Source organism: Xiphophorus couchianus, chromosome 23, assembly GCF_001444195.1.
Source record: "Xiphophorus couchianus chromosome 23, X_couchianus-1.0, whole genome shotgun sequence".
NCBI classification, from domain to species: Eukaryota; Metazoa; Chordata; class Actinopteri; order Cyprinodontiformes; family Poeciliidae; genus Xiphophorus; species Xiphophorus couchianus.
In genome coordinates, this window is record NC_040250.1 from 13285105 (window position 1) to 13308125 (window position 23021).

General features: G+C 38.1%; 4 protein-coding genes and 1 long non-coding RNA gene across 10 annotated transcripts; 3 read left to right on the forward strand and 2 right to left on the reverse strand.

Annotated features, from left to right (window-relative positions):
* Positions 1 to 2444: 2444 nt before the first annotated feature.
* Positions 2445 to 4486, forward strand: LOC114139037 (ribonuclease H2 subunit C-like). 2 transcript variants are annotated; one of them, XM_028008654.1, is made up of 6 exons: positions 2519 to 2561; positions 2678 to 2712; positions 3260 to 3414; positions 3615 to 3727; positions 3842 to 3961; positions 4186 to 4486. In XM_028008654.1, exons 3-6 carry the CDS (start codon positions 3261 to 3263, stop codon positions 4207 to 4209), a joined length of 411 nt encoding a protein of 136 aa, XP_027864455.1. In that variant the 5' UTR covers positions 2519 to 2561; positions 2678 to 2712; position 3260; the 3' UTR covers positions 4210 to 4486. The 2 variants fall into 2 exon arrangements, with proteins under 2 accessions (XP_027864453.1, XP_027864455.1); XM_028008652.1 differs by lacking the exon at positions 2678 to 2712 and having other exon boundaries at positions 2445 to 2561.
* zbtb3 (zinc finger and BTB domain containing 3) lies at positions 4376 to 19677 on the reverse strand. Of its 2 annotated transcripts, XM_028008645.1 has the most exons (4): positions 19572 to 19677; positions 17460 to 18137; positions 8023 to 8141; positions 4376 to 7115 (listed from the first exon to the last, which is right to left on the reverse strand). In XM_028008645.1, exons 2-4 carry the CDS (start codon positions 18132 to 18134, stop codon positions 6071 to 6073), a joined length of 1839 nt encoding a protein of 612 aa, XP_027864446.1. In that variant the 5' UTR covers positions 18135 to 18137; positions 19572 to 19677; the 3' UTR covers positions 4376 to 6070. The 2 variants fall into 2 exon arrangements, with proteins under 2 accessions (XP_027864446.1, XP_027864445.1); XM_028008644.1 differs by lacking the exons at positions 4376 to 7115; positions 8023 to 8141 and adding an exon at positions 13694 to 16433 and having other exon boundaries at positions 17341 to 18137.
* LOC114139038 (uncharacterized) lies at positions 8229 to 9258 on the reverse strand. Its single transcript, XR_003594370.1, has 2 exons — positions 9087 to 9258; positions 8229 to 8487 (listed from the first exon to the last, which is right to left on the reverse strand). It is a non-coding gene; the product is annotated as an uncharacterized LOC114139038 (long non-coding RNA).
* Positions 11796 to 13648, forward strand: LOC114139036 (ribonuclease H2 subunit C-like). Its single transcript, XM_028008651.1, has 5 exons — positions 11796 to 11879; positions 12578 to 12732; positions 12933 to 13045; positions 13160 to 13279; positions 13504 to 13648. The coding sequence occupies exons 1-5, from the start codon at positions 11848 to 11850 to the stop codon at positions 13525 to 13527; spliced, it is 444 nt and encodes a 147-aa protein (XP_027864452.1). The 5' UTR covers positions 11796 to 11847; the 3' UTR covers positions 13528 to 13648.
* Positions 19651 to 22931, forward strand: trpt1 (tRNA phosphotransferase 1). 4 transcript variants are annotated; one of them, XM_028008647.1, is made up of 8 exons: positions 19651 to 19784; positions 20273 to 20350; positions 20548 to 20629; positions 21155 to 21324; positions 22126 to 22303; positions 22387 to 22443; positions 22554 to 22664; positions 22744 to 22931. In XM_028008647.1, the coding sequence occupies exons 2-8, from the start codon at positions 20300 to 20302 to the stop codon at positions 22764 to 22766; spliced, it is 672 nt and encodes a 223-aa protein (XP_027864448.1). In that variant the 5' UTR covers positions 19651 to 19784; positions 20273 to 20299; the 3' UTR covers positions 22767 to 22931. The 4 variants fall into 4 exon arrangements, with proteins under 4 accessions (XP_027864448.1, XP_027864447.1, XP_027864450.1 ...); XM_028008646.1 differs by lacking the exon at positions 19651 to 19784 and having other exon boundaries at positions 20108 to 20350; XM_028008649.1 differs by lacking the exon at positions 19651 to 19784 and having other exon boundaries at positions 20108 to 20350; positions 22433 to 22456.
* The last annotated feature ends 90 nt before the right edge of the window (positions 22932 to 23021 follow it).

The following is a 23021-nucleotide window of genomic DNA, read 5'->3' on the forward strand; positions in this document are numbered from 1 at the left end:
CATTTAATTTTTATCAATACTTCTTGATTTTACACCATTTTCATATACACACACATATATGTATATATTTATATATATATTATGTTTTCTGGATTTTTATATGTAATATTAAATAATTGTATCTTTTGGTCCTTGATTGTTTTCATAATTGCTGCTTCTTTTCTTGTTCTTTTTGACTTATTATTATTTCCTTTATCTGATTATGATTTCTGTTTGCTTTTCTGAGTTTTTTCTCTGCTTGCCATCTGATCACCTGTTCTGTTCCTCGTTCTCTCACCTGCATTCAATCCAGTAATTATTCACTCCAAAGCAAATAATTTGGATTTGCTCTGTTTTTAAACTGATTCCTTTTCCATGTTACATTAGTTTCTCTTTTCGGTACAGTGATACAGTTCAGTTTGGTTTAAATCAGTTCAGTGAATAATGTTTACTTCAGTACTTGACTGCTCTCTTACATTTATTATAATTTAGTTCAAAGTTCAGCTCCCCACAGTGAAGTTCAGTTCAGTTTAGTTCTGATCAATTCAGTTTAGTAAATTTTAACTTAGCTATGTTCAACGGTTCACAATTCAGTTTCAAGTTAGCATTATTCGTTTCAGTTCAGTAGTGTTCAGTTCAGTTGAATGCAAGTAAATGTCAGTAAGTTCAGTTCAGTTTGGTTTGGTTTGGTTCGGTTCAGTTCACTTCAGGACAGTACAGTTCAGTTCAGCTTAATATATCAGAGCGTAGATGACCTCAGCTTAGCTTGCAGACCAGTTCAGTAATTTATAGTTCACTACCATATAGTTTAGTTTAATAGAAGAGTCTTTAACTTTATTTCTCAAGCTGCTGCAACGTTTCATGGACCAACACACATGAATCAAATGGCTGAATTAGTTCCTCAGTATGCAGCCAAGTTCTCCAGATTCTTGCTAACAACCTGATTATTTGACTCAAGTGTGTAGAAACTGAAATACATAAAGTCGCAGAACACGTCTAAATACATCTGATTTAGTATATTTAGTGTATTTTGGTTTTGTTCAGTTCTTTTCAGTACAAATAAGATAAGTTCGGTTTAATGTAAGATCCTTCAATTCAGACATAGATTGGCCACCCTGACTGGAATAGTTAGAAGTTGCAGTCATGCATGATGGCAGCATGGTATGATCCAGATCCTGTGAACAACTTTGTCTTATGCTCCAGTTGATTAATTTGGTGGGGGAGTTTTAGGAAAAAAAAAGTTTTTTAGTGATAATATGACATAGAGAACCAAGGAAATGCTGGCACTCTGCATAGTTAGTAGTTTGTTACACTCCCTCTGGCAAGCAACACAAAGAAAAGAAGCTTTGTCCTTAACCTTTGGTGGAATTTTAGGTTTTTTCTTAGAAGAGGATTTTAGACAGTTTTGCAAATTATGTTCTTTTAATGCTTATATAAATGTTCTGTGTCTTCCGCACTAACTTTGGCTGCTTTTCCAATTATCTATCCAGTCCTTGCACCTCTCCCAGCAGTTTGTGGAGAGGACAAGAGGACTAACTAATCCTTAAAATTGAACATTAAGCATTCAACTGTAATTTTCTTCTTCTATAGCTAAATACATGAGAATAAACTGTCTTTATGACTTGCCATGGGTAAAAAAGAACCTAAGGTTTTTGAATAATATACATCTTAATTGCAATTCATCACAAACTTTGATCTGGGTTTAATGATGATGTGCAACTATTTTCAAATAATATTTCTTTAATTAACAACAGCCACGAAGAATATCCACACAAAAGATCCATAACACAAGATATTGTTTTTGTCACATTTTTAATCACATCTTAGCTATTTGTTTTTAAATTTGCATTGTGTATTTTGTATATGTTAAATTATGTATAATTCCTTTGTATTTGTTTATTCTCATTTCTTTTTCTTTATTATCCTCTTAAAGCACTTTGTGCAAATGATGCTCAACAACTAAACTTGTCTTGTCTTTAGTTTAAAACAGATATTTAATATGTTGTTTTTTGTGTAAACAAACACATGGTCTGCTGAGGTATGAAGCTTTATAAATATTTTTCTGAATACGGACAAACAAATGGGTGAGAAGCTGCAAACGTCAGCAAAAGAACTTTAAAAGTACTTCCAAAACATGTAATCGTTCTAAAATATTGCAAATAAACTTTTCTTAGACTACTGCACAAACATCCTTCATTTTCTTGATATCCGCTTCAAAATCTCCAGACTTTTTTATCCTTTAGGTGATAAGTTTACCTCACGTAATATTCACAGCAGTTATGATGCTACTCTGAACCTAAAATCTAAACGGGAACAATTAGGAAAAAGCTCAAATTTTCATGTGAGCTCTCAAAACAACCTAAGTAGATTTACCTCTGACCGCAGGGTCCAATAGAAGACCCTGCGGTCCAATAGAAGGTCCAATAGAAGGTCCAATAGAAGATAAATCCTCTTCGGTCCAGCAGGGGGCATTATCCCCTGCCTGAATCGAAACACCGCGCCAAAATATGTTTTTAGTGAAGAGAAGAAGACAGCTGGCGGAAACGGTTCATGTTTACATTTCATGTTACATTTAAAGGAAGGTAATAATTGTTTTTATTATATACCAATCTTTTCCATTGCAGTTTAGCGATATTTGAGTGAAACAAATATTACTTCGTCTTTATTTAAAAAGCCGTGGTTTTTGTATTTCACCAAGGCGGAGCATCAAATCCAGCTCAGCAGCAGCTTCAGGCATAGTAAAAAAGAAGAAAGTGCACCCTGTTTTATTTCAGGGGGTTTATGTCTCATTGAAATGATTCGGTCTTTCCCGTTTACTATTTCTGGAATAAGTAAAGATACATTTCCAATCAAGGCTGATAGGTTCGTATACAGTACTGAAACTGTGCACATGTACATAATATGGCAATGCGAGAGTGACAAATTAAATAATATGTCTTAAAATAGGGAATAAATCTCACAGTTGAACGTTCTGACTCATTAAAGTTACAAATTTAAAAAGGCATCTGATGAAATGGGAAATAACATTTAAAACTGATGGACTTGCAGAAACTGACAAGTTTTATTTTTGGTTTTGTTTTGCAGGCCGAATCTGAAACTGTCCCTGATTTTTGCATTTATTTTCCACACAGCTTCATGTTGTAGATGGAAAATTAGAAACAGTTCCTGTAGCTTAGAAATTGCTCAATAATTAAGCCTGAAATTACTTCATGGTCAAAAAGAAATGAGGATTGTCTTGATTTCATGGGTTAGTTTCTCCTCTCTTGTCTTCTGGTTGCAGGATGTCCTGTAACGCCAGTGTTACTCGTCTCCATCTGTCCTCACTAAAGCGGGCAGAGAAGGTCCCGGTCCACCTCATGCCCTGTGAGATTGAGCACAATGGGCTCGCCCAGGTCTCACAGTATTTCACCGCAACAACAAAAGAAAACAAAAAAGGTACACAGATTATAGACCAGTATTTGCTACCAGTAATGCCTGTCTACAAGCAGATTACCATAATACTGCTGTGTTTTAGTCATGTTTCAGAAAGTGTTTATCATGTAGTTTAGCTAAGCAATAAAGATGTACAATCTTCCTTCCACTTCATAATGTGCTACTTTATGCTGTTTGTAACTAACATATCTGTCCATTTGCAGAAAAGACAGTGTCATTCAGAGGACGTGGGTTAAAGGGACAGGAAATCAGCTGTCCTCAGGGCTACACGGGTCTGGTTCTGAAGGAGGTCGACAGACACGGCTCTGACCAGGAGGTAAACTCATGCGCTCCACAGCAGTGGAAACCTCTCCAACTCTCTGGCTCATGAAAACATCCACCGTCCATGAGGCAGAACATAAGGTACAAGCCAATGACTCTCTGTCCACAGGACAGGACAGTGAAGGTGACCTCAGTGTTTGACAAGCTCACATACTGGAACCTGGAAACACCTCCCACTTCAGACGACACCGTGGTGATGGCAATGGACTGGCCCGAGCTGGCTGAGGCAGTGAGTCACTGATGGGACTTTACTTTGAAACAATAATTCAAATATTAGTGAGGTTGTATATATATATATATATATATTTGAGCCTGTGTGGACAGGAGAAAATTCACACCAAATTTAAAACTGTGTACCTAATTCTTAAAAAAACCCCCAAAAAACACTTAAATTGTCTTTTGTTATTCCACTCTTGACAAAAATAAAAATGCTCATTTTTTGTATTTTCACAGATCCATGGGACGGTTGAAGACTGAAGACACTTGAGGCTGATTACATGTGACACACGCAAAGCCCACTTATTGCTGCTTAATCTAAGTAGTGTTCCTGTCTCAGAGCAATAAAATGTTTTTTTTGTAAATAAGAAAACCAAAACACCGGCTGAAGAGAATTTTGTGAATTAGTAAAACAGTCAAACATTTGTGCCACAGAACACCATTTATTCACAAAGTGACATTTAGATATTGGACATTAGGACTAACAAAACCCTCTAAATGATCACTGCTGTTGTCCATTAAAAGTATCAGTTTAAAACTCTTGGTTTTTTTTGTTTGTTTTACAGTAATATCAACATCATTTTTTTTATAGAAAGTGTCTTGAAACATTTAAAATAGTGCAGAACAAGAACTTCCACAGACTCAATCAGGCACATACAAAGACATTAAGATAAGGCAAACATTTAGTGGATTACCTCCTTTTTACTCCACCCTTCATCTGGGTTTCTGCCTCCGGTTAAAGGCATGAAGTGGGCGTAGTGAAGAACGGTTTGAAGTGAGCCAATGTTGGTCCATTAAAATTGCAGGTGTTTAGTCAATCTAAATGCTAACAGATTGTCCTGACTGTTACAGTATGAATGAGCTGAAACCTGGAATGTTTTGTTTAATTTACTCAAAGAATGAAATGCGAGGCAAAATGGAAAAGATACAGGAAAGAGATACATCAGAAATGTGACCAACTTTTAGCTTCATCTTGTTGAAGCAAAACACAACATTAAAATTATCTCCATCTAAATCTGCTGGCTCACAGTAACAGGACACCAATACATATTACAACTTATATAATATCAATTCTTTTTTTAACTTACATGGTAAACAACTTTGTGTACAATTCTTTATAACATTTTAATAAAGCTCATTAACAACCAATTGATACAACCTTATGAGACTATCAAACTGAATTCAATAACAATGACAAAATAATTTGTTACAACCTAAACTATAAAATGCTCTTCAGATATAAAAAGTAGCACAGAGGAAACATTTTTCATGATTTTCTTACAGCGATATGTCAATGTTAGTCAAGCTGATACTCAAACCACTGAAGCATGTTTTGCTTTTGTGCTTACGAGGAGATTCAACAGCTGCTGCTGTTAGGAGAGGATTTTTGGTCTTTATCGATCATTTCTTTTGAAAAAGCTTTTTTAACACAGTACTAATATTAACCTCAGTGTGAAACTGAACCATTAGGTTAATTTGCTATTTATAACCTGAACAAACAATCCATGAAAAGGGCAATAATAAACCTGAATAATACCAGTGAGTGTAACAATAAAAACAAATTTAAAAAACTGGGATAAGATAGAAAGGACTAAAGTCCCTGTCTTAAAAATATCTACTCTCTCTGCTTCTAAGATCAATTAAATCTAAGCTTTAGATTATTCCTAAATTATTTATTTTATTACTCAATTTTTAAACCCCATGCATGAAACATGGGGTTGTGCAGTGAATAATATATACTGTTCATTTTTGTACTTTGTGCCGTACAAAAGATGCAGTTTTAACGTCACTAAATGTGAAACAGGTCAAGCGTTACGGCTACTTTCGTAATGAACTGCATATTTCATTTACTGTCAGGTGTCAATGTGATTCTAATCCAATTTTTTTCTGGGGTTTTTCACCAGATAATCAAACAAGCACAAACTTAATTAACTTTGTTTGGTGAAAACTCTTTGTCCACAAAATAACATTGTTGCATGTTTTAAAACCTTCACAAAAGACAAACAAAATCAGATAAATGACCATAAAAATTGTTAGTTGTTCCTCTACTAAATGCAAGTTTTGATTTAGTGTTAATAGATCAGGTTAAAGTTCACATATTTGGGAATAAGTGGCTAGCGTGTTAGCAGTGAGGAGGGGGCTGCGGCAGCAGGGGTCCCTCTGTGTCTGCCTTGCTGCGTTTAGCGGGCAGCGTCTGGTCGTGAGCTTTGCGGATGTGTCGGTACAAATCCCCAGACTGCGTGTAGCTCCTGTAGCAGTAGCGGCACTCGTAAGGCCGTTCACGTGTGTGCACAATGGCGTGGCGTCTTAGAGTATATGTGCATGAAAATGTCTTCCCACAGACCCCACATGTTGGCACGTCTTCAACGAAGTTGCCCATGGAGTCCTGGAGTTCTTGGAAGTAGCCGGGAGGGTCCGGATGTTGCTGAGAGGAGGATGGAGGAACAAAGGAGGAAGTGTCCTGGGAGGAGGGTCCGGCGCCGGAAGATGAGGAAGAGGGTGAGAGGGGGAAGGAGTAGTCATTTGAATGAGGGTTTATTTGTAGGAGTCCCTGTGAATGTGTGGAAACAAACTGAGGACTATTCAGCTCTTCTTCCTGGATATCCTCCTCGTATTCCTCTTCCACATCCATCACCGATTCTTTCTCCCCAATATCTTCTTTCTCCTCCTCTAGCTCTTCATCAGAAATAATAATCGCCTCTTCTTTGATTTCCAAAATCTCTTCGTCGTTGCCTGTCTTTGCTCCACCTGGAGGACGTGATCGTTTTCCAGCCACAAGCGGTGTTTCGGTTTCATCCTCGGGTCGTTGAAGCGTTCGCATTTGAGGACCGCGTTGAAGGTTCGAGCTCTGATGCTGGAGTGTTACTGCGCTCTGGATTCTGATTTGTAATGGTGCTTGTTGAAGAGCCGACTGTCTGGAGTTGGTCTGGAAGTTTTTGGTCAGGGCAGGTGCTTGGATTGACTTGACCATCCTCTGTTCTCTGGTAAGAATGTTTCTGTGGTCAGTCTCAGAGAAATTCTCAGCAGACGGTCTGAGCTGCTCTGGATGTCCTCCGATGGAAAGGTGGGATTCTGAAACGTTGAGAGAGACCACAGACCGAGCACCAGACTGGCTCTGAGGAAGCAGAGAGGAGGAAGAGGAGGAAGGCTGCTGGATCGCACTGTAGCTGGTTAAAAACAGATAAATAGATTCAAAATCAGATATAAGGAACAGAAACCAGAATACCTTGGATAACCTAATAAAGCCTTCAGTATACATTAAAAGAAATCAATGTTATGTTTTATGCAGATACTTTATTTAATAACACAAAAATACATATTTTGGGAATGAGGCTCATAGGTCAATTCACTCATTAACTGCTCGATTGTTCCTTCAATTAAGCAATAAACAGTAACAATCTTTAGAGATGAACAGAGGATTCAGCTGATTATCAGACTGACGTGCTCTGACTCATGATAAATCTCATAAGTCAGAGTTTTATCTGACTCCAGCCAGAAACTCAAATGTCTGATTTTGGCTTCAGTGAAAGCATCATTATCACAACACTCTTTTGTGTGGAAGTTTTTACTGCAGGAAGAAGATTCAAAGTTAGCTGTTTTCTGCTTCATGACAGCTTAATTTCAACAGTGTTACTGAAATCTAATAGGTTAGGTCAGAGTTTCTGTCCTCTTACAAGGAATACACACAGACTCATCTTTACCGCTACCAATGCTAAAGGCAATAATAGTGATAAGTAATAATAAGTGCTGTATGCTAATATAGGATGCTAAAAACAGGTTAAAATGTTTTGTTGTTACAGCAGCCTTTTTTAAAACACTCCTTTCAAGAGTGTTTTAAATCAGAACAACATATGACAACATGGGGTTAGACAATGCTAATCTGTGCCATAAATCCTTGCACTAACATATGAAACTATGTTCACTGTACAGAGATGTTTCAGATTTAAAATCCTTGGATAATCTACACAGAAACCACAAAGTTAGAAACCTTTGTAAAGTTCAATAAGTGGAGGTAAAGATGGAGGAGACACATATTTTAAATATTACAACTAGCAAGAAACAAGAGACCATTACCTGTATGTCTCTGTGGTGCTACATGGACTGCAGAGAGCAGATCCTTCGCCTTGACCCCCTGGGCTCATCTTGGTGAGACTTACAGGGACAAAGGCAGATATGTTTGTCTGGCTCTGCACCAGCTCCCCTGATAAGAAAAGAAATTTCAACAAAAAGCTTGTGTCTTTTGTGTCTTTTCTGTGCCACACCAAACCCACCGTACCCACCTGTAGTAGTAGTATACCGGTGCAGAAAAAGCCGCTTTGGGCATGTAGGAGTAGTAGAAGGTCCCGTATAGAAAAGTTGCGATCCAGAGGAGCAGAAGCACCGTGGAGAACACAGTGAACCCCTGCAGGAGTCTGCGTCTTGCCCTGGAGAACCACAGGACGACTGCATGCTGGAGCCGTAGCAGAACCAGACCGATGACGACTGAAGGTTCTCCAGCTTCTTCCTCTGAGGACAGGTGGCTTTCCTGATCCATAACACCTGAAAAAATAGGACATTTTGGCAAACTGATTTAACTGTAAGAAACCCAAATGACTCAATAAACATGAAGTGACATTGAATATTCAAAATGTCTGAACTTTTCCAGATTTTCTTGGAAAATAGGACAGGAAGCATTGCACATAAACCAATGAGAAAAGAAAAGTGTAGCAAATGATGTTACAAATGAAGGGCACAAGCTTTAAAATTCAAAGAAATGAGATCAGCAAAAACCACCGAGTCCAATCGGAGTTACAACGTGGGCCCGTTCACATCAGATGACTTCAAACTGTGTCAAACTATCACAAAATGCTGCACAGAAAACCAGTAAATAACGATTCAGCCAATACAAAAGATAAAATAACACAATGAAAAATACTCAACATAAAGCCTGTTTAAACAATAAAGAGTTAAATAAACATATGTGAAAGTAAGTTTTCTTAACTTAAGTTGGATATAGTTTCTAAAAGAGTTAGAAATTATTATGAAGTCAACACTTTAGGTTCCTGATGCTGTTCCCTTTAAACTCAAAGCTGTAAAAACATTTATCTATTGGGTAAGCAGAAGCAGAAGCTGTCCTCTCCCTTCCTTTAGAAACTCACCTCTGGTTCCTGTTGGCCGACTGAGAGTTGTTAGGAAATCGCTCCCTGAAGTTTCTCCGTCTGCAGTGATCTTGGTGAAATGCAGAAACCCTTACATGTCTTATCATCAGGGCTTTAAAAATCTGTCATTGGATGAATTTTGCCCAGCCCACATGAAGACATGCTTCATCTAACTGAGATCAAGAGCTGGAACAGACACAAAACATAATTTCATCTAAATTTTTTATGACTGCATTTAATTTTTATCAATACTTCTTGATTTTACACCATTTTCATATACACACACATATATGTATATATTTATATATATATTATGTTTTCTGGATTTTTATATGTAATATTAAATAATTGTATCTTTTGGTCCTTGATTGTTTTCATAATTGCTGCTTCTTTTCTTGTTCTTTTTGACTTATTATTATTTCCTTTATCTGATTATGATTTCTGTTTGCTTTTCTGAGTTTTTTCTCTGCTTGCCATCTGATCACCTGTTCTGTTCCTCGTTCTCTCACCTGCATTCAATCCAGTAATTATTCACTCCAAAGCAAATAATTTGGATTTGCTCTGTTTTTAAACTGATTCCTTTTCCATGTTACATTAGTTTCTCTTTTCGGTACAGTGATACAGTTCAGTTTGGTTTAAATCAGTTCAGTGAATAATGTTTACTTCAGTACTTGACTGCTCTCTTACATTTATTATAATTTAGTTCAAAGTTCAGCTCCCCACAGTGAAGTTCAGTTCAGTTTAGTTCTGATCAATTCAGTTTAGTAAATTTTAACTTAGCTATGTTCAACGGTTCACAATTCAGTTTCAAGTTAGCATTATTCGTTTCAGTTCAGTAGTGTTCAGTTCAGTTGAATGCAAGTAAATGTCAGTAAGTTCAGTTCAGTTTGGTTTGGTTTGGTTCGGTTCAGTTCACTTCAGGACAGTACAGTTCAGTTCAGCTTAATATATCAGAGCGTAGATGACCTCAGCTTAGCTTGCAGACCAGTTCAGTAATTTATAGTTTACTACCATATAGTTTAGTTTAATAGAAGAGTCTTTAACTTTATTTCTCAAGCTGCTGCAACGTTTCATGGACCAACACACATGAATCAAATGGCTGAATTAGTTCCTCAGTATGCAGCCAAGTTCTCCAGATTCTTGCTAACAACCTGATTATTTGACTCAAGTGTGTAGAAACTGAAATACATAAAGTCGCAGAACACGTCTAAATACATCTGATTTAGTATATTTAGTGTATTTTGGTTTTGTTCAGTTCTTTTCAGTACAAATAAGATAAGTTCGGTTTAATGTAAGATCCTTCAATTCAGACATAGATTGGCCACCCTGACTGGAATAGTTAGAAGTTGCAGTCATGCATGATGGCAGCATGGTATGATCCAGATCCTGTGAACAACTTTGTCTTATGCTCCAGTTGATTAATTTGGTGGGGGAGTTTTAGGAAAAAAAAAGTTTTTTAGTGATAATATGACATAGAGAACCAAGGAAATGCTGGCACTCTGCATAGTTAGTAGTTTGTTACACTCCCTCTGGCAAGCAACACAAAGAAAAGAAGCTTTGTCCTTAACCTTTGGTGGAATTTTAGGTTTTTTCTTAGAAGAGGATTTTAGACAGTTTTGCAAATTATGTTCTTTTAATGCTTATATAAATGTTCTGTGTCTTCCGCACTAACTTTGGCTGCTTTTCCAATTATCTATCCAGTCCTTGCACCTCTCCCAGCAGTTTGTGGAGAGGACAAGAGGACTAACTAATCCTTAAAATTGAACATTAAGCATTCAACTGTAATTTTCTTCTTCTATAGCTAAATACATGAGAATAAACTGTCTTTATGACTTGCCATGGGTAAAAAAGAACCTAAGGTTTTTGAATAATATACATCTTAATTGCAATTCATCACAAACTTTGATCTGGGTTTAATGATGATGTGCAACTATTTTCAAATAATATTTCTTTAATTAACAACAGCCACGAAGAATATCCACACAAAAGATCCATAACACAAGATATTGTTTTTGTCACATTTTTAATCACATCTTAGCTATTTGTTTTTAAATTTGCATTGTGTATTTTGTATATGTTAAATTATGTATAATTCCTTTGTATTTGTTTATTCTCATTTCTTTTTCTTTATTATCCTCTTAAAGCACTTTGTGCAAATGATGCTCAACAACTAAACTTGTCTTGTCTTTAGTTTAAAACAGATATTTAATATGTTGTTTTTTGTGTAAACAAACACATGGTCTGCTGAGGTATGAAGCTTTATAAATATTTTTCTGAATACGGACAAACAAATGGGTGAGAAGCTGCAAACGTCAGCAAAAGAACTTTAAAAGTACTTCCAAAACATGTAATCGTTCTAAAATATTGCAAATAAACTTTTCTTAGACTACTGCACAAACATCCTTCATTTTCTTGATATCCGCTTCAAAATCTCCAGACTTTTTTATCCTTTAGGTGATAAGTTTACCTCACGTAATATTCACAGCAGTTATGATGCTACTCTGAACCTAAAATCTAAACGGGAACAATTAGGAAAAAGCTCAAATTTTCATGTGAGCTCTCAAAACAACCTAAGTAGATTTACCTCTGACCGCAGGGTCCAATAGAAGACCCTGCGGTCCAATAGAAGGTCCAATAGAAGGTCCAATAGAAGATAAATCCTCTTCGGTCCAGCAGGGGGCATTATCCCCTGCCTGAATCGAAACACCGCGCCAAAATATGTTTTTAGTGAAGAGAAGAAGACAGCTGGCGGAAACGGTTCATGTTTACATTTCATGTTACATTTAAAGGAAGGTAATAATTGTTTTTATTATATACCAATCTTTTCCATTGCAGTTTAGCGATATTTGAGTGAAACAAATATTACTTCGTCTTTATTTAAAAAGCCGTGGTTTTTGTATTTCACCAAGGCGGAGCATCAAATCCAGCTCAGCAGCAGCTTCAGGCATAGTAAAAAAGAAGAAAGTGCACCCTGTTTTATTTCAGGGGGTTTATGTCTCATTGAAATGATTCGGTCTTTCCCGTTTACTATTTCTGGAATAAGTAAAGATACATTTCCAATCAAGGCTGATAGGTTCGTATACAGTACTGAAACTGTGCACATGTACATAATATGGCAATGCGAGAGTGACAAATTAAATAATATGTCTTAAAATAGGGAATAAATCTCACAGTTGAACGTTCTGACTCATTAAAGTTACAAATTTAAAAAGGCATCTGATGAAATGGGAAATAACATTTAAAACTGATGGACTTGCAGAAACTGACAAGTTTTATTTTTGGTTTTGTTTTGCAGGCCGAATCTGAAACTGTCCCTGATTTTTGCATTTATTTTCCACACAGCTTCATGTTGTAGATGGAAAATTAGAAACAGTTCCTGTAGCTTAGAAATTGCTCAATAATTAAGCCTGAAATTACTTCATGGTCAAAAAGAAATGAGGATTGTCTTGATTTCATGGGTTAGTTTCTCCTCTCTTGTCTTCTGGTTGCAGGATGTCCTGTAACGCCAGTGTTACTCGTCTCCATCTGTCCTCACTAAAGCGGGCAGAGAAGGTCCCGGTCCACCTCATGCCCTGTGAGATTGAGCACAATGGGCTCGCCCAGGTCTCACAGTATTTCACCGCAACAACAAAAGAAAACAAAAAAGGTACACAGATTATAGACCAGTATTTGCTACCAGTAATGCCTGTCTACAAGCAGATTACCATAATACTGCTGTGTTTTAGTCATGTTTCAGAAAGTGTTTATCATGTAGTTTAGCTAAGCAATAAAGATGTACAATCTTCCTTCCACTTCATAATGTGCTACTTTATGCTGTTTGTAACTAACATATCTGTCCATTTGCAGAAAAGACAGTGTCATTCAGAGGACGTGGGTTAAAGGGACAGGAAATCAGCTGTCCTCAGGGCTACACGGGTCTGGTTCTGAAGGAGGTCGACAGACACGGCTCTGACCAGGAGGTAAACTCATGCGCTCCACAGCAGTGGAAACCTCTCCAACTCTCTGGCTCATGAAAACATCCACCGTCCATGAGGCAGAACATAAGGTACAAGCCAATGACTCTCTGTCCACAGGACAGGACAGTGAAGGTGACCTCAGTGTTTGACAAGCTCACATACTGGAACCTGGAAACACCTCCCACTTCAGACGACACCGTGGTGATGGCAATGGACTGGCCCGAGCTGGCTGAGGCAGTGAGTCACTGATGGGACTTTACTTTGAAACAATAATTCAAATATTAGTGAGGTTGTATATATATATATATATATATTTGAGCCTGTGTGGACAGGAGAAAATTCACACCAAATTTAAAACTGTGTACCTAATTCTTAAAAAAACCCCCAAAAAACACTTAAATTGTCTTTTGTTATTCCACTCTTGACAAAAATAAAAATGCTCATTTTTTGTATTTTCACAGATCCATGGGACGGTTGAAGACTGAAGACACTTGAGGCTGATTACATGTGACACACGCAAAGCCCACTTATTGCTGCTTAATCTAAGTAGTGTTCCTGTCTCAGAGCAATAAAATGTTTTTTTTGTAAATAAGAAAACCAAAACACCGGCTGAAGAGAATTTTGTGAATTAGTAAAACAGTCAAACATTTGTGCCACAGAACACCATTTATTCACAAAGTGACATTTAGATATTGGACATTAGGACTAACAAAACCCTCTAAATGATCACTGCTGTTGTCCATTAAAAGTATCAGTTTAAAACTCTTGGTTTTTTTTGTTTGTTTTACAGTAATATCAACATCATTTTTTTTATAGAAAGTGTCTTGAAACATTTAAAATAGTGCAGAACAAGAACTTCCACAGACTCAATCAGGCACATACAAAGACATTAAGATAAGGCAAACATTTAGTGGATTACCTCCTTTTTACTCCACCCTTCATCTGGGTTTCTGCCTCCGGTTAAAGGCATGAAGTGGGCGTAGTGAAGAACGGTTTGAAGTGAGCCAATGTTGGTCCATTAAAATTGCAGGTGTTTAGTCAATCTAAATGCTAACAGATTGTCCTGACTGTTACAGTATGAATGAGCTGAAACCTGGAATGTTTTGTTTAATTTACTCAAAGAATGAAATGCGAGGCAAAATGGAAAAGATACAGGAAAGAGATACATCAGAAATGTGACCAACTTTTAGCTTCATCTTGTTGAAGCAAAACACAACATTAAAATTATCTCCATCTAAATCTGCTGGCTCACAGTAACAGGACACCAATACATATTACAACTTATATAATATCAATTCTTTTTTTAACTTACATGGTAAACAACTTTGTGTACAATTCTTTATAACATTTTAATAAAGCTCATTAACAACCAATTGATACAACCTTATGAGACTATCAAACTGAATTCAATAACAATGACAAAATAATTTGTTACAACCTAAACTATAAAATGCTCTTCAGATATAAAAAGTAGCACAGAGGAAACATTTTTCATGATTTTCTTACAGCGATATGTCAATGTTAGTCAAGCTGATACTCAAACCACTGAAGCATGTTTTGCTTTTGTGCTTACGAGGAGATTCAACAGCTGCTGCTGTTAGGAGAGGATTTTTGGTCTTTATCGATCATTTCTTTTGAAAAAGCTTTTTTAACACAGTACTAATATTAACCTCAGTGTGAAACTGAACCATTAGGTTAATTTGCTATTTATAACCTGAACAAACAATCCATGAAAAGGGCAATAATAAACCTGAATAATACCAGTGAGTGTAACAATAAAAACAAATTTAAAAAACTGGGATAAGATAGAAAGGACTAAAGTCCCTGTCTTAAAAATATCTACTCTCTCTGCTTCTAAGATCAATTAAATCTAAGCTTTAGATTATTCCTAAATTATTTATTTTATTACTCAATTTTTAAACCCCATGCATGAAACATGGGGTTGTGCAGTGAATAATATATACTGTTCATTTTTGTACTTTGTGCCGTACAAAAGATGCAGTTTTAACGTCACTAAATGTGAAACAGGTCAAGCGTTACGGCTACTTTCGTAATGAACTGCATATTTCATTTACTGTCAGGTGTCAATGTGATTCTAATCCAATTTTTTTCTGGGGTTTTTCACCAGATAATCAAACAAGCACAAACTTAATTAACTTTGTTTGGTGAAAACTCTTTGTCCACAAAATAACATTGTTGCATGTTTTAAAACCTTCACAAAAGACAAACAAAATCAGATAAATGACCATAAAAATTGTTAGTTGTTCCTCTACTAAATGCAAGTTTTGATTTAGTGTTAATAGATCAGGTTAAAGTTCACATATTTGGGAATAAGTGGCTAGCGTGTTAGCAGTGAGGAGGGGGCTGCGGCAGCAGGGGTCCCTCTGTGTCTGCCTTGCTGCGTTTAGCGGGCAGCGTCTGGTCGTGAGCTTTGCGGATGTGTCGGTACAAATCCCCAGACTGCGTGTAGCTCCTGTAGCAGTAGCGGCACTCGTAAGGCCGTTCACGTGTGTGCACAATGGCGTGGCGTCTTAGAGTATATGTGCATGAAAATGTCTTCCCACAGACCCCACATGTTGGCACGTCTTCAACGAAGTTGCCCATGGAGTCCTGGAGTTCTTGGAAGTAGCCGGGAGGGTCCGGATGTTGCTGAGAGGAGGATGGAGGAACAAAGGAGGAAGTGTCCTGGGAGGAGGGTCCGGCGCCGGAAGATGAGGAAGAGGGTGAGAGGGGGAAGGAGTAGTCATTTGAATGAGGGTTTATTTGTAGGAGTCCCTGTGAATGTGTGGAAACAAACTGAGGACTATTCAGCTCTTCTTCCTGGATATCCTCCTCGTATTCCTCTTCCACATCCATCACCGATTCTTTCTCCCCAATATCTTCTTTCTCCTCCTCTAGCTCTTCATCAGAAATAATAATCGCCTCTTCTTTGATTTCCAAAATCTCTTCGTCGTTGCCTGTCTTTGCTCCACCTGGAGGACGTGATCGTTTTCCAGCCACAAGCGGTGTTTCGGTTTCATCCTCGGGTCGTTGAAGCGTTCGCATTTGAGGACCGCGTTGAAGGTTCGAGCTCTGATGCTGGAGTGTTACTGCGCTCTGGATTCTGATTTGTAATGGTGCTTGTTGAAGAGCCGACTGTCTGGAGTTGGTCTGGAAGTTTTTGGTCAGGGCAGGTGCTTGGATTGACTTGACCATCCTCTGTTCTCTGGTAAGAATGTTTCTGTGGTCAGTCTCAGAGAAATTCTCAGCAGACGGTCTGAGCTGCTCTGGATGTCCTCCGATGGAAAGGTGGGATTCTGAAACGTTGAGAGAGACCACAGACCGAGCACCAGACTGGCTCTGAGGAAGCAGAGAGGAGGAAGAGGAGGAAGGCTGCTGGATCGCACTGTAGCTGGTTAAAAACAGATAAATAGATTCAAAATCAGATATAAGGAACAGAAACCAGAATACCTTGGATAACCTAATAAAGCCTTCAGTATACATTAAAAGAAATCAATGTTATGTTTTATGCAGATACTTTATTTAATAACACAAAAATACATATTTTGGGAATGAGGCTCATAGGTCAATTCACTCATTAACTGCTCGATTGTTCCTTCAATTAAGCAATAAACAGTAACAATCTTTAGAGATGAACAGAGGATTCAGCTGATTATCAGACTGACGTGCTCTGACTCATGATAAATCTCATAAGTCAGAGTTTTATCTGACTCCAGCCAGAAACTCAAATGTCTGATTTTGGCTTCAGTGAAAGCATCATTATCACAACACTCTTTTGTGTGGAAGTTTTTACTGCAGGAAGAAGATTCAAAGTTAGCTGTTTTCTGCTTCATGACAGCTTAATTTCAACAGTGTTACTGAAATCTAATAGGTTAGGTCAGAGTTTCTGTCCTCTTACAAGGAATACACACAGACTCATCTTTACCGCTACCAATGCTAAAGGCAATAATAGTGATAAGTAATAATAAGTGCTGTATGCTAATATAGGATGCTAAAAACAGGTTAAAATGTTTTGTTGTTACAGCAGCCTTTTTTAAAACACTCCTTTCAAGAGTGTTTTAAATCAGAACAACATATGACAACATGGGGTTAGACAATGCTAATCTGTGCCATAAATCCTTGCACTAACATATGAAACTATGTTCACTGTACAGAGATGTTTCAGATTTAAAATCCTTGGATAATCTACACAGAAACCACAAAGTTAGAAACCTTTGTAAAGTTCAATAAGTGGAGGTAAAGATGGAGGAGACACATATTTTAAATATTACAACTAGCAAGAAACAAGAGACCATTACCTGTATGTCTCTGTGGTGCTACATGGACTGCAGAGAGCAGATCCTTCGCCTTGACCCCCTGGGCTCATCTTGGTGAGACTTACAGGGACAAAGGCAGATATGTTTGTCTGGCTCTGCACCAGCTCCCCTGCTGGGGGCAAAGGAGGGCCGTCCATGCCTGGCTGGGTGGTATCAGCAAGGTCAGGGCTCAGAGGAGTTTGTATCTTTAATGAACTTCCACCTGTCCTCTGCTCAGACTTCACACACTCCAACTGAGTCCCATCTGCCACTTCAGATACTGAGGACAAAGGCACTGCTGTGGTCACTGGATTTGAGTGGTCTGCAACCATGGCCTCAGCTGGGTGGCCATTACCTGCTTCTGGTGCCTTCCTCAACCCGCCGCTCTCTTCAGAGCGTGTGCTGTCGGCCTCAGCCAGAGGCCCTCGCCTCTGCAGCCGCCTCTTACACACTCTCACCACCTCGTTCATGTGCAGAAAGCTTGCGGCAGCCAAGATGTCCTCCACAGGAGGAGACTCATCCAGTTGCAGCACACCTTCATAGACAAAGTCCAACAGCAAGCCAAATGCAGCAGATGTGACGATGTCATTGTCAAGTGTGACACAGCTGCTGGTGCTGCTACCAGCTGGAGAGTCTGAGTAAAACATGTGAAAGAAAGGCGAGCATGAGGCCAAAACTGCCCGGTGAGCCAGGAAACGGGATGAGCCCACTTGTACGGTGCAATCGCAAAGGAAGCCTCGCTGCCGCTGGGAACGCAGAGCTGATAGCAGCTGCTGGGAATGCTGAGGAAACTCCATGTCCTGAGAAAAGAAGGGAATACGAATCAACTGTAGAAAGGTCAAACAAAAACAAAATCCCCAAAAGATTCTGAATAAAAGACAACAATAATATTTCAAGTTAATTGACGCAAAATGTGGCATATGGATTAACAAGAAAATGCTTTATTTCTCTTTTTCTCTTCCCTAGCAGCTCTACAATCTTTGTCGATTACGTCATATACACCAGCACAGCATATATCTAATCCAACTCAGTATTGCCTTTCAGGCAGAAACATGCCAAGTTCTGTAAGTTGCAGGTTGGGGCCTCCATGAATCACACTTGTTTGTCTAGCACATGCTACAGATGCTTGATTGTGTTGAGACCTGGGAAATCTGGAGGCTAAACCAACATCTGAAACTTGTTTTACTCCTTTAATTCTTCTTGAAATATTTTTGCTTTGACACCGGTGAAATGAAAGGGTGTAAATGGTCTGCAACCATACAAGTCATGTACAATTAACATTCAAATGAAAGGTAGAATCAAATGTGTCACAGCAAAAAGTTGCCTAAGGCATTCCACTACTTTAGCAAGCTTGTTGTCTCCAGATGTCATGCGTTTCCCAGAAAAATGATTAGATCAGGTCATGGTTCGCTTTCATCAATGAACCTTTGCTGTCCATGACCCTGTCACTTGCTCACCACTTTTTCTTCTTTCATATATACTGAACAGACAAGTAACACCCTAAAAAAAGCTGCAATTTTGGTTCTGTTCTAGCAATCAAGACTTAGTCTTTGTGAAACTCACTCAAATCCATATGTTTGCCAATTATTTCTGTTTCCAAGTAGTAAATTTAAGGACAAAATGCTCAGTTGATGCATATACATCCTGTTAAACCCAGACACTTTGATGGAGAGATAATCAGTGGTTTTCACTTCACTTCATATTCCTACATCTGTTTAATATACTTGAATTTTATTTAGCTGTATAAGGGTGAATAAGTATATATGTATATACAGTGCAGACCAAATGTTTGGACACACCTTCTAATTCAATGAGTTTCCTTTATTTTCATGACCATTGACATTGTAGATTCACACTGAAGGCATCAAAACTATGAATAACACATGTGGAAATATGCACTAAACAAAAAAGTGTAAAACAACTGAAAATACCCCTTATATTCTAGTTTCTTCAAAGCAGCAACCTTTTGCTGTGATTACTGCTTTGCACACACTCTGCATTTTCTTGATGAGCTTCAAGAGGTAGTCACCTGAAATGGTTTTCACTTCATAGGTGTGCCCTGTCAGGTTAATAAGTGGGATTTCTTGCCTTATAAATAGTCATGAAAATAAAGAAAACCCATTGAATTAGAAGGTGTGTCCAAACTTTTGGTCTGTACTATATATATATATATATATATATATATATTTATATATATATATAAACAATATAAGTAGAAAAAAACAATAACTCACGATGAAGACAGAATGTTTCCGTCTTCAAACTCCTTTCTGGCTTCTGAATCTTCCAAGCGCTGCTCTGCTTTACCGTATCCTACTCTCCATGGCAACCAGGCTGAATTTCTGCGTCCAAAGAAAAGGACTGAACCTTAACATATAACATATATTAAGAAGATATACAATGCAGATGAAAAACTGAAACGTCCCTCACAACATTGTACACATCAGGTAAAAACCACGAATATCTCCGAATATTATTCAAGCACAAAAACAAGCAGTAGCACAACTATGCTAACACTAGTTAGCAAAATTAGCTCAACGCCTGAGTTAAAATTTTAGCGCCGGAAGCTTTGAGGCTGAGTGGGGGTTGCACCAGAAACAACACGTTTAAGCGCTTCTTCGTCGTCTTATATTAAATGTAAATACTGTATTCATTTACCTGTATCAACTGTTATGCTTCTCAACACTGGCTGCGGCTTTTCCTCTGTGGTGCCACTTCACTGCATAAGGATGTGCTGCCACCTACAGGCGGAGGTGTGAAACAGACAGGAAGTGGAAACAAGCAGGAAGATTGCTGAATCTACTGACCAAAATAATATGGGCGACTGCTTCTTAGATATAATTATAGAGCAGGGCTCACACTACTAAATAAAGCGTAAAGTTGTCACGGTCAAATGTAGATTAATTCAATTAATAACTCCTTCCCAAATTTCCAGCACAAGGTCTGATCTACCTGTATTTTAATGGACAGAGGAAGAGGAGGAAAAAGAGGAGGCAGGGGGAAGCGTAGTGAGGTGAGATCCCTATTAACTGGACCCGTTTGCCAACATGTTACCTCCCTAATTTTTGATTTTAAAAATGTGTACTTTTGGCTGTCAGGCAGCATGGCAGATTCGACACAATGCAGGCTTGGTTCTAAATATAAAACAGAGCTATTATTAGGGTGGTAGAGAGTTGAGTGTGTATCAAATGAGACCTTCTTTACCACCAGGACAAAGATGTTCATCTGTCTAAATCCATGTCTTATGTGCTACGTCATGGAGCCACACAGATGGGACTTCAAATGACTACAGGTGAGATGACACTTTCACAGTTTCAGACACAAATGAATGACTTTTGTTATGATTAATTTGTCCTGGAGAGAGACACGGCTAAACACAGAAGAACTGAACTAGAAGTATTTTCTATGGGCCTGAAAGAGTTTTTAAAGCTAATTGCAGTTGTAGGTTTTTTTTTTATAGTAAACTTCTTAAAACAATTTTAGTAATTAACTGAACTTGACTACATTGTTTTATTGTAGGATCAATTGGAACATACGAGTGATTGAACTGAATCTTACATTTTCGGGGGAAGTGCATTGAGATGATGTGTTGTGAATTAGTTCTATGAAAATAAACTGAACTGAATTTTATTTATTTATGGTTTTACTCCTAATTTGACAGTGACAACAATAATGTTTCACTCAACAGATGTCTAGCCAATAATGTGCATATATATAAAGATGTTGCATCATGGAAACAATTTAAAAATATTATGTAGATGTATTCAAACGAAACTGTAAAATGTGACCATAGCTGTAACAACTTATATCTCCACAGATGGCTTCCTGTTTGTGGAGGATCTCCTGGCTCACCCACAGTTCCACTTGTACACATTAGAAGACGTAGAGAGAGTCGTATCCAAAAATGACAAGCAGCGCTTCAAGCTCCGCTCCCACCCAGAGGATGGCCGGTTGCAGATTCGAGCCAATCAGGGACATTCACTACAGGCAGGCAGCGCAGACGCGTTCCTAATTAAATCACATTCATTTAAGTTTTAGAATGTAATTCCTATTTATAACAAATGTAATTTTCATGATGAAAATTAAATGCATTTGCTATTATGTACAATTTAGTGCAGACTCAAACCAACCTAATTCTGGCATAGTGTACAAATTCTGATACAGTTGTATAATTCAATAAAAGTTATTGTATACTTCAGATATTGATAATGACTATTTATTATGAACAGATAAAAAGGTATCTAAGGAAGCACAGACATTTGCACCAAGTGTTTGACTTTGCAGCAATCCCACATCCTGAGCAAGCATGTGGTGAGTGGGAAAAAATAGATCTTCCTTTACACAGGAAAACCTTCAACTGACCACATGCAGTGTGATAGTGACAGTATGGTGGCTTTAGTATTTTCTTTTGCAGTCAGCTAATGGTGATGGTTAATGGACTGAGTTTATATTGCATTTTTCTATGCTATGACTACTCAAAGTGCTTTTCATTAGCCACATTTATCACATTCGCATTCAGGCAACTGGGGGTTTAGTTCCTTGCCCAGGGACACATCAACATGATGGAAGCTGGAATCGAACACACAACTTTTGGACTGCAAAATGACTAATCTTCCCACACTGAGCCACAGTCATCCTAGTAGTAAAGAAGTTCTCTTTGCTTACCTGAGTTTCACTTATGTTCTCCTTGGTGCTAGTCAGATATGTGGGAAATTGTAAACATTTTTTAGCTAATTGAACAAATTGTTAAGAACTTTAAATCTCATCAGGAATCTCATCTCTGCTCAGGTTATGGATCTGGAGCTAAAACCAGTTCTAGCTGGTTCTCCCGATTGCCCCGCCGAGGCCGTTCATGGCTCCTACCTCCGCAACTGGCCATCCATTCAACAGCAGGGTCTGAGCTGCATGAATAGGACTCACATTCATCTGTCAACTGGACTTCCAGGGGAAGATGGCATCATCAGCGGTATTCTCTATGTTTGAATACAGAAAAATCGAAGCTTATACGAGCTGAACATCAAATATCAGCGTTATTTCTTTTCCCAACAGGCATGAGGAAAAACTGTGACCTAGCTGTGTTTATTGATGTCCCCAGAGCTCTGGCTGGTAAGATTAGCTGGTAACGGCTGCAGTTTAATCCTCTCCATCCACCCTGTGTGAGTAAAGAATTCAATCCTTTTACAAGTGTTTTATGTGTTTGTATTCGGCTTGTACAGATGGTACTGAGTTCTTCTGGTCAGAGAATGGTGTGTTGCTGACTGCAGGTGATGCTGAGGGTAAACTCCTTCCTAAATACTTCACCCGAGCCCTAAAACTCAAGCCTACAAGTGAGGAAAACTTAAACACATTTCTTCTTAAGAATCCAAACGACATTTCAGTTGTGTAATTTCTTGTGCTGTGTTTCAGGATGCATCCTTCCCCTGCAGTAAAAGCTGCTGTGCTTGATGTTCTCACCAAGCTTGAATCCAACTTTGCAGTATGTTTTCTTGGTTTCCAAGACTACACAAGCTTTACATTTCCTATAAGTAACAGGATGACATACACTTGCAGCCCAATTTTATCTTCATAATAAATACTTGACCAGATAAATATAAGCTGACATGGTACTGTTTTGTCTATACTGTTCCTTACTAAAGTACTTGTGTCACATGATAGCCACAAATTTTCACATATTTTCGCATATT

Excerpts from the sequence above, each read along its gene's own strand:
- LOC114139036 (XM_028008651.1), top strand. The coding sequence starts at position 11,848 with ATGTTTACATTTCATGTTACATTTAAAGGAAG. Across the intron at positions 12,733-12,932 it reads AACAAAAGAAAACAAAAAAG|AAAAGACAGTGTCATTCAGA; the intron begins GTACACAGATTA and ends GTCCATTTGCAG. Across the intron at positions 13,280-13,503 it reads GGCCCGAGCTGGCTGAGGCA|ATCCATGGGACGGTTGAAGA; the intron begins GTGAGTCACTGA and ends GTATTTTCACAG.
- trpt1 (XM_028008647.1), top strand. The coding sequence starts at position 20,300 with ATGGACAGAGGAAGAGGAGGAAAAAGAGGAGGCAGGGGGAAGCGTAGT. Across the intron at positions 20,351-20,547 it reads GCAGGGGGAAGCGTAGTGAG|GACAAAGATGTTCATCTGTC; the intron begins GTGAGATCCCTA and ends CTTTACCACCAG. Across the intron at positions 20,630-21,154 it reads GGGACTTCAAATGACTACAG|ATGGCTTCCTGTTTGTGGAG; the intron begins GTGAGATGACAC and ends ATATCTCCACAG.
- zbtb3 (XM_028008645.1), bottom strand. The coding sequence starts at position 18,134 with ATGGAGTTTCCTCAGCATTCCCAGCAGCTGCTATCAGCTCTGCGTTCC. Across the intron at positions 8,142-17,459 it reads TGCCCCCAGCAGGGGAGCTG|GTGCAGAGCCAGACAAACAT; the intron begins GTGCAGAGCCAG and ends TCAGGGGAGCTG. Across the intron at positions 7,116-8,022 it reads AGCACCACAGAGACATACAG|CTACAGTGCGATCCAGCAGC; the intron begins GTAATGGTCTCT and ends GTTTTTAACCAG.
- LOC114139037 (XM_028008652.1), top strand. The coding sequence starts at position 2,530 with ATGTTTACATTTCATGTTACATTTAAAGGAAG. Across the intron at positions 2,562-3,259 it reads CATGTTACATTTAAAGGAAG|GATGTCCTGTAACGCCAGTG; the intron begins GTAATAATTGTT and ends TTCTGGTTGCAG. Across the intron at positions 3,728-3,841 it reads GACACGGCTCTGACCAGGAG|GACAGGACAGTGAAGGTGAC; the intron begins GTAAACTCATGC and ends CTCTGTCCACAG.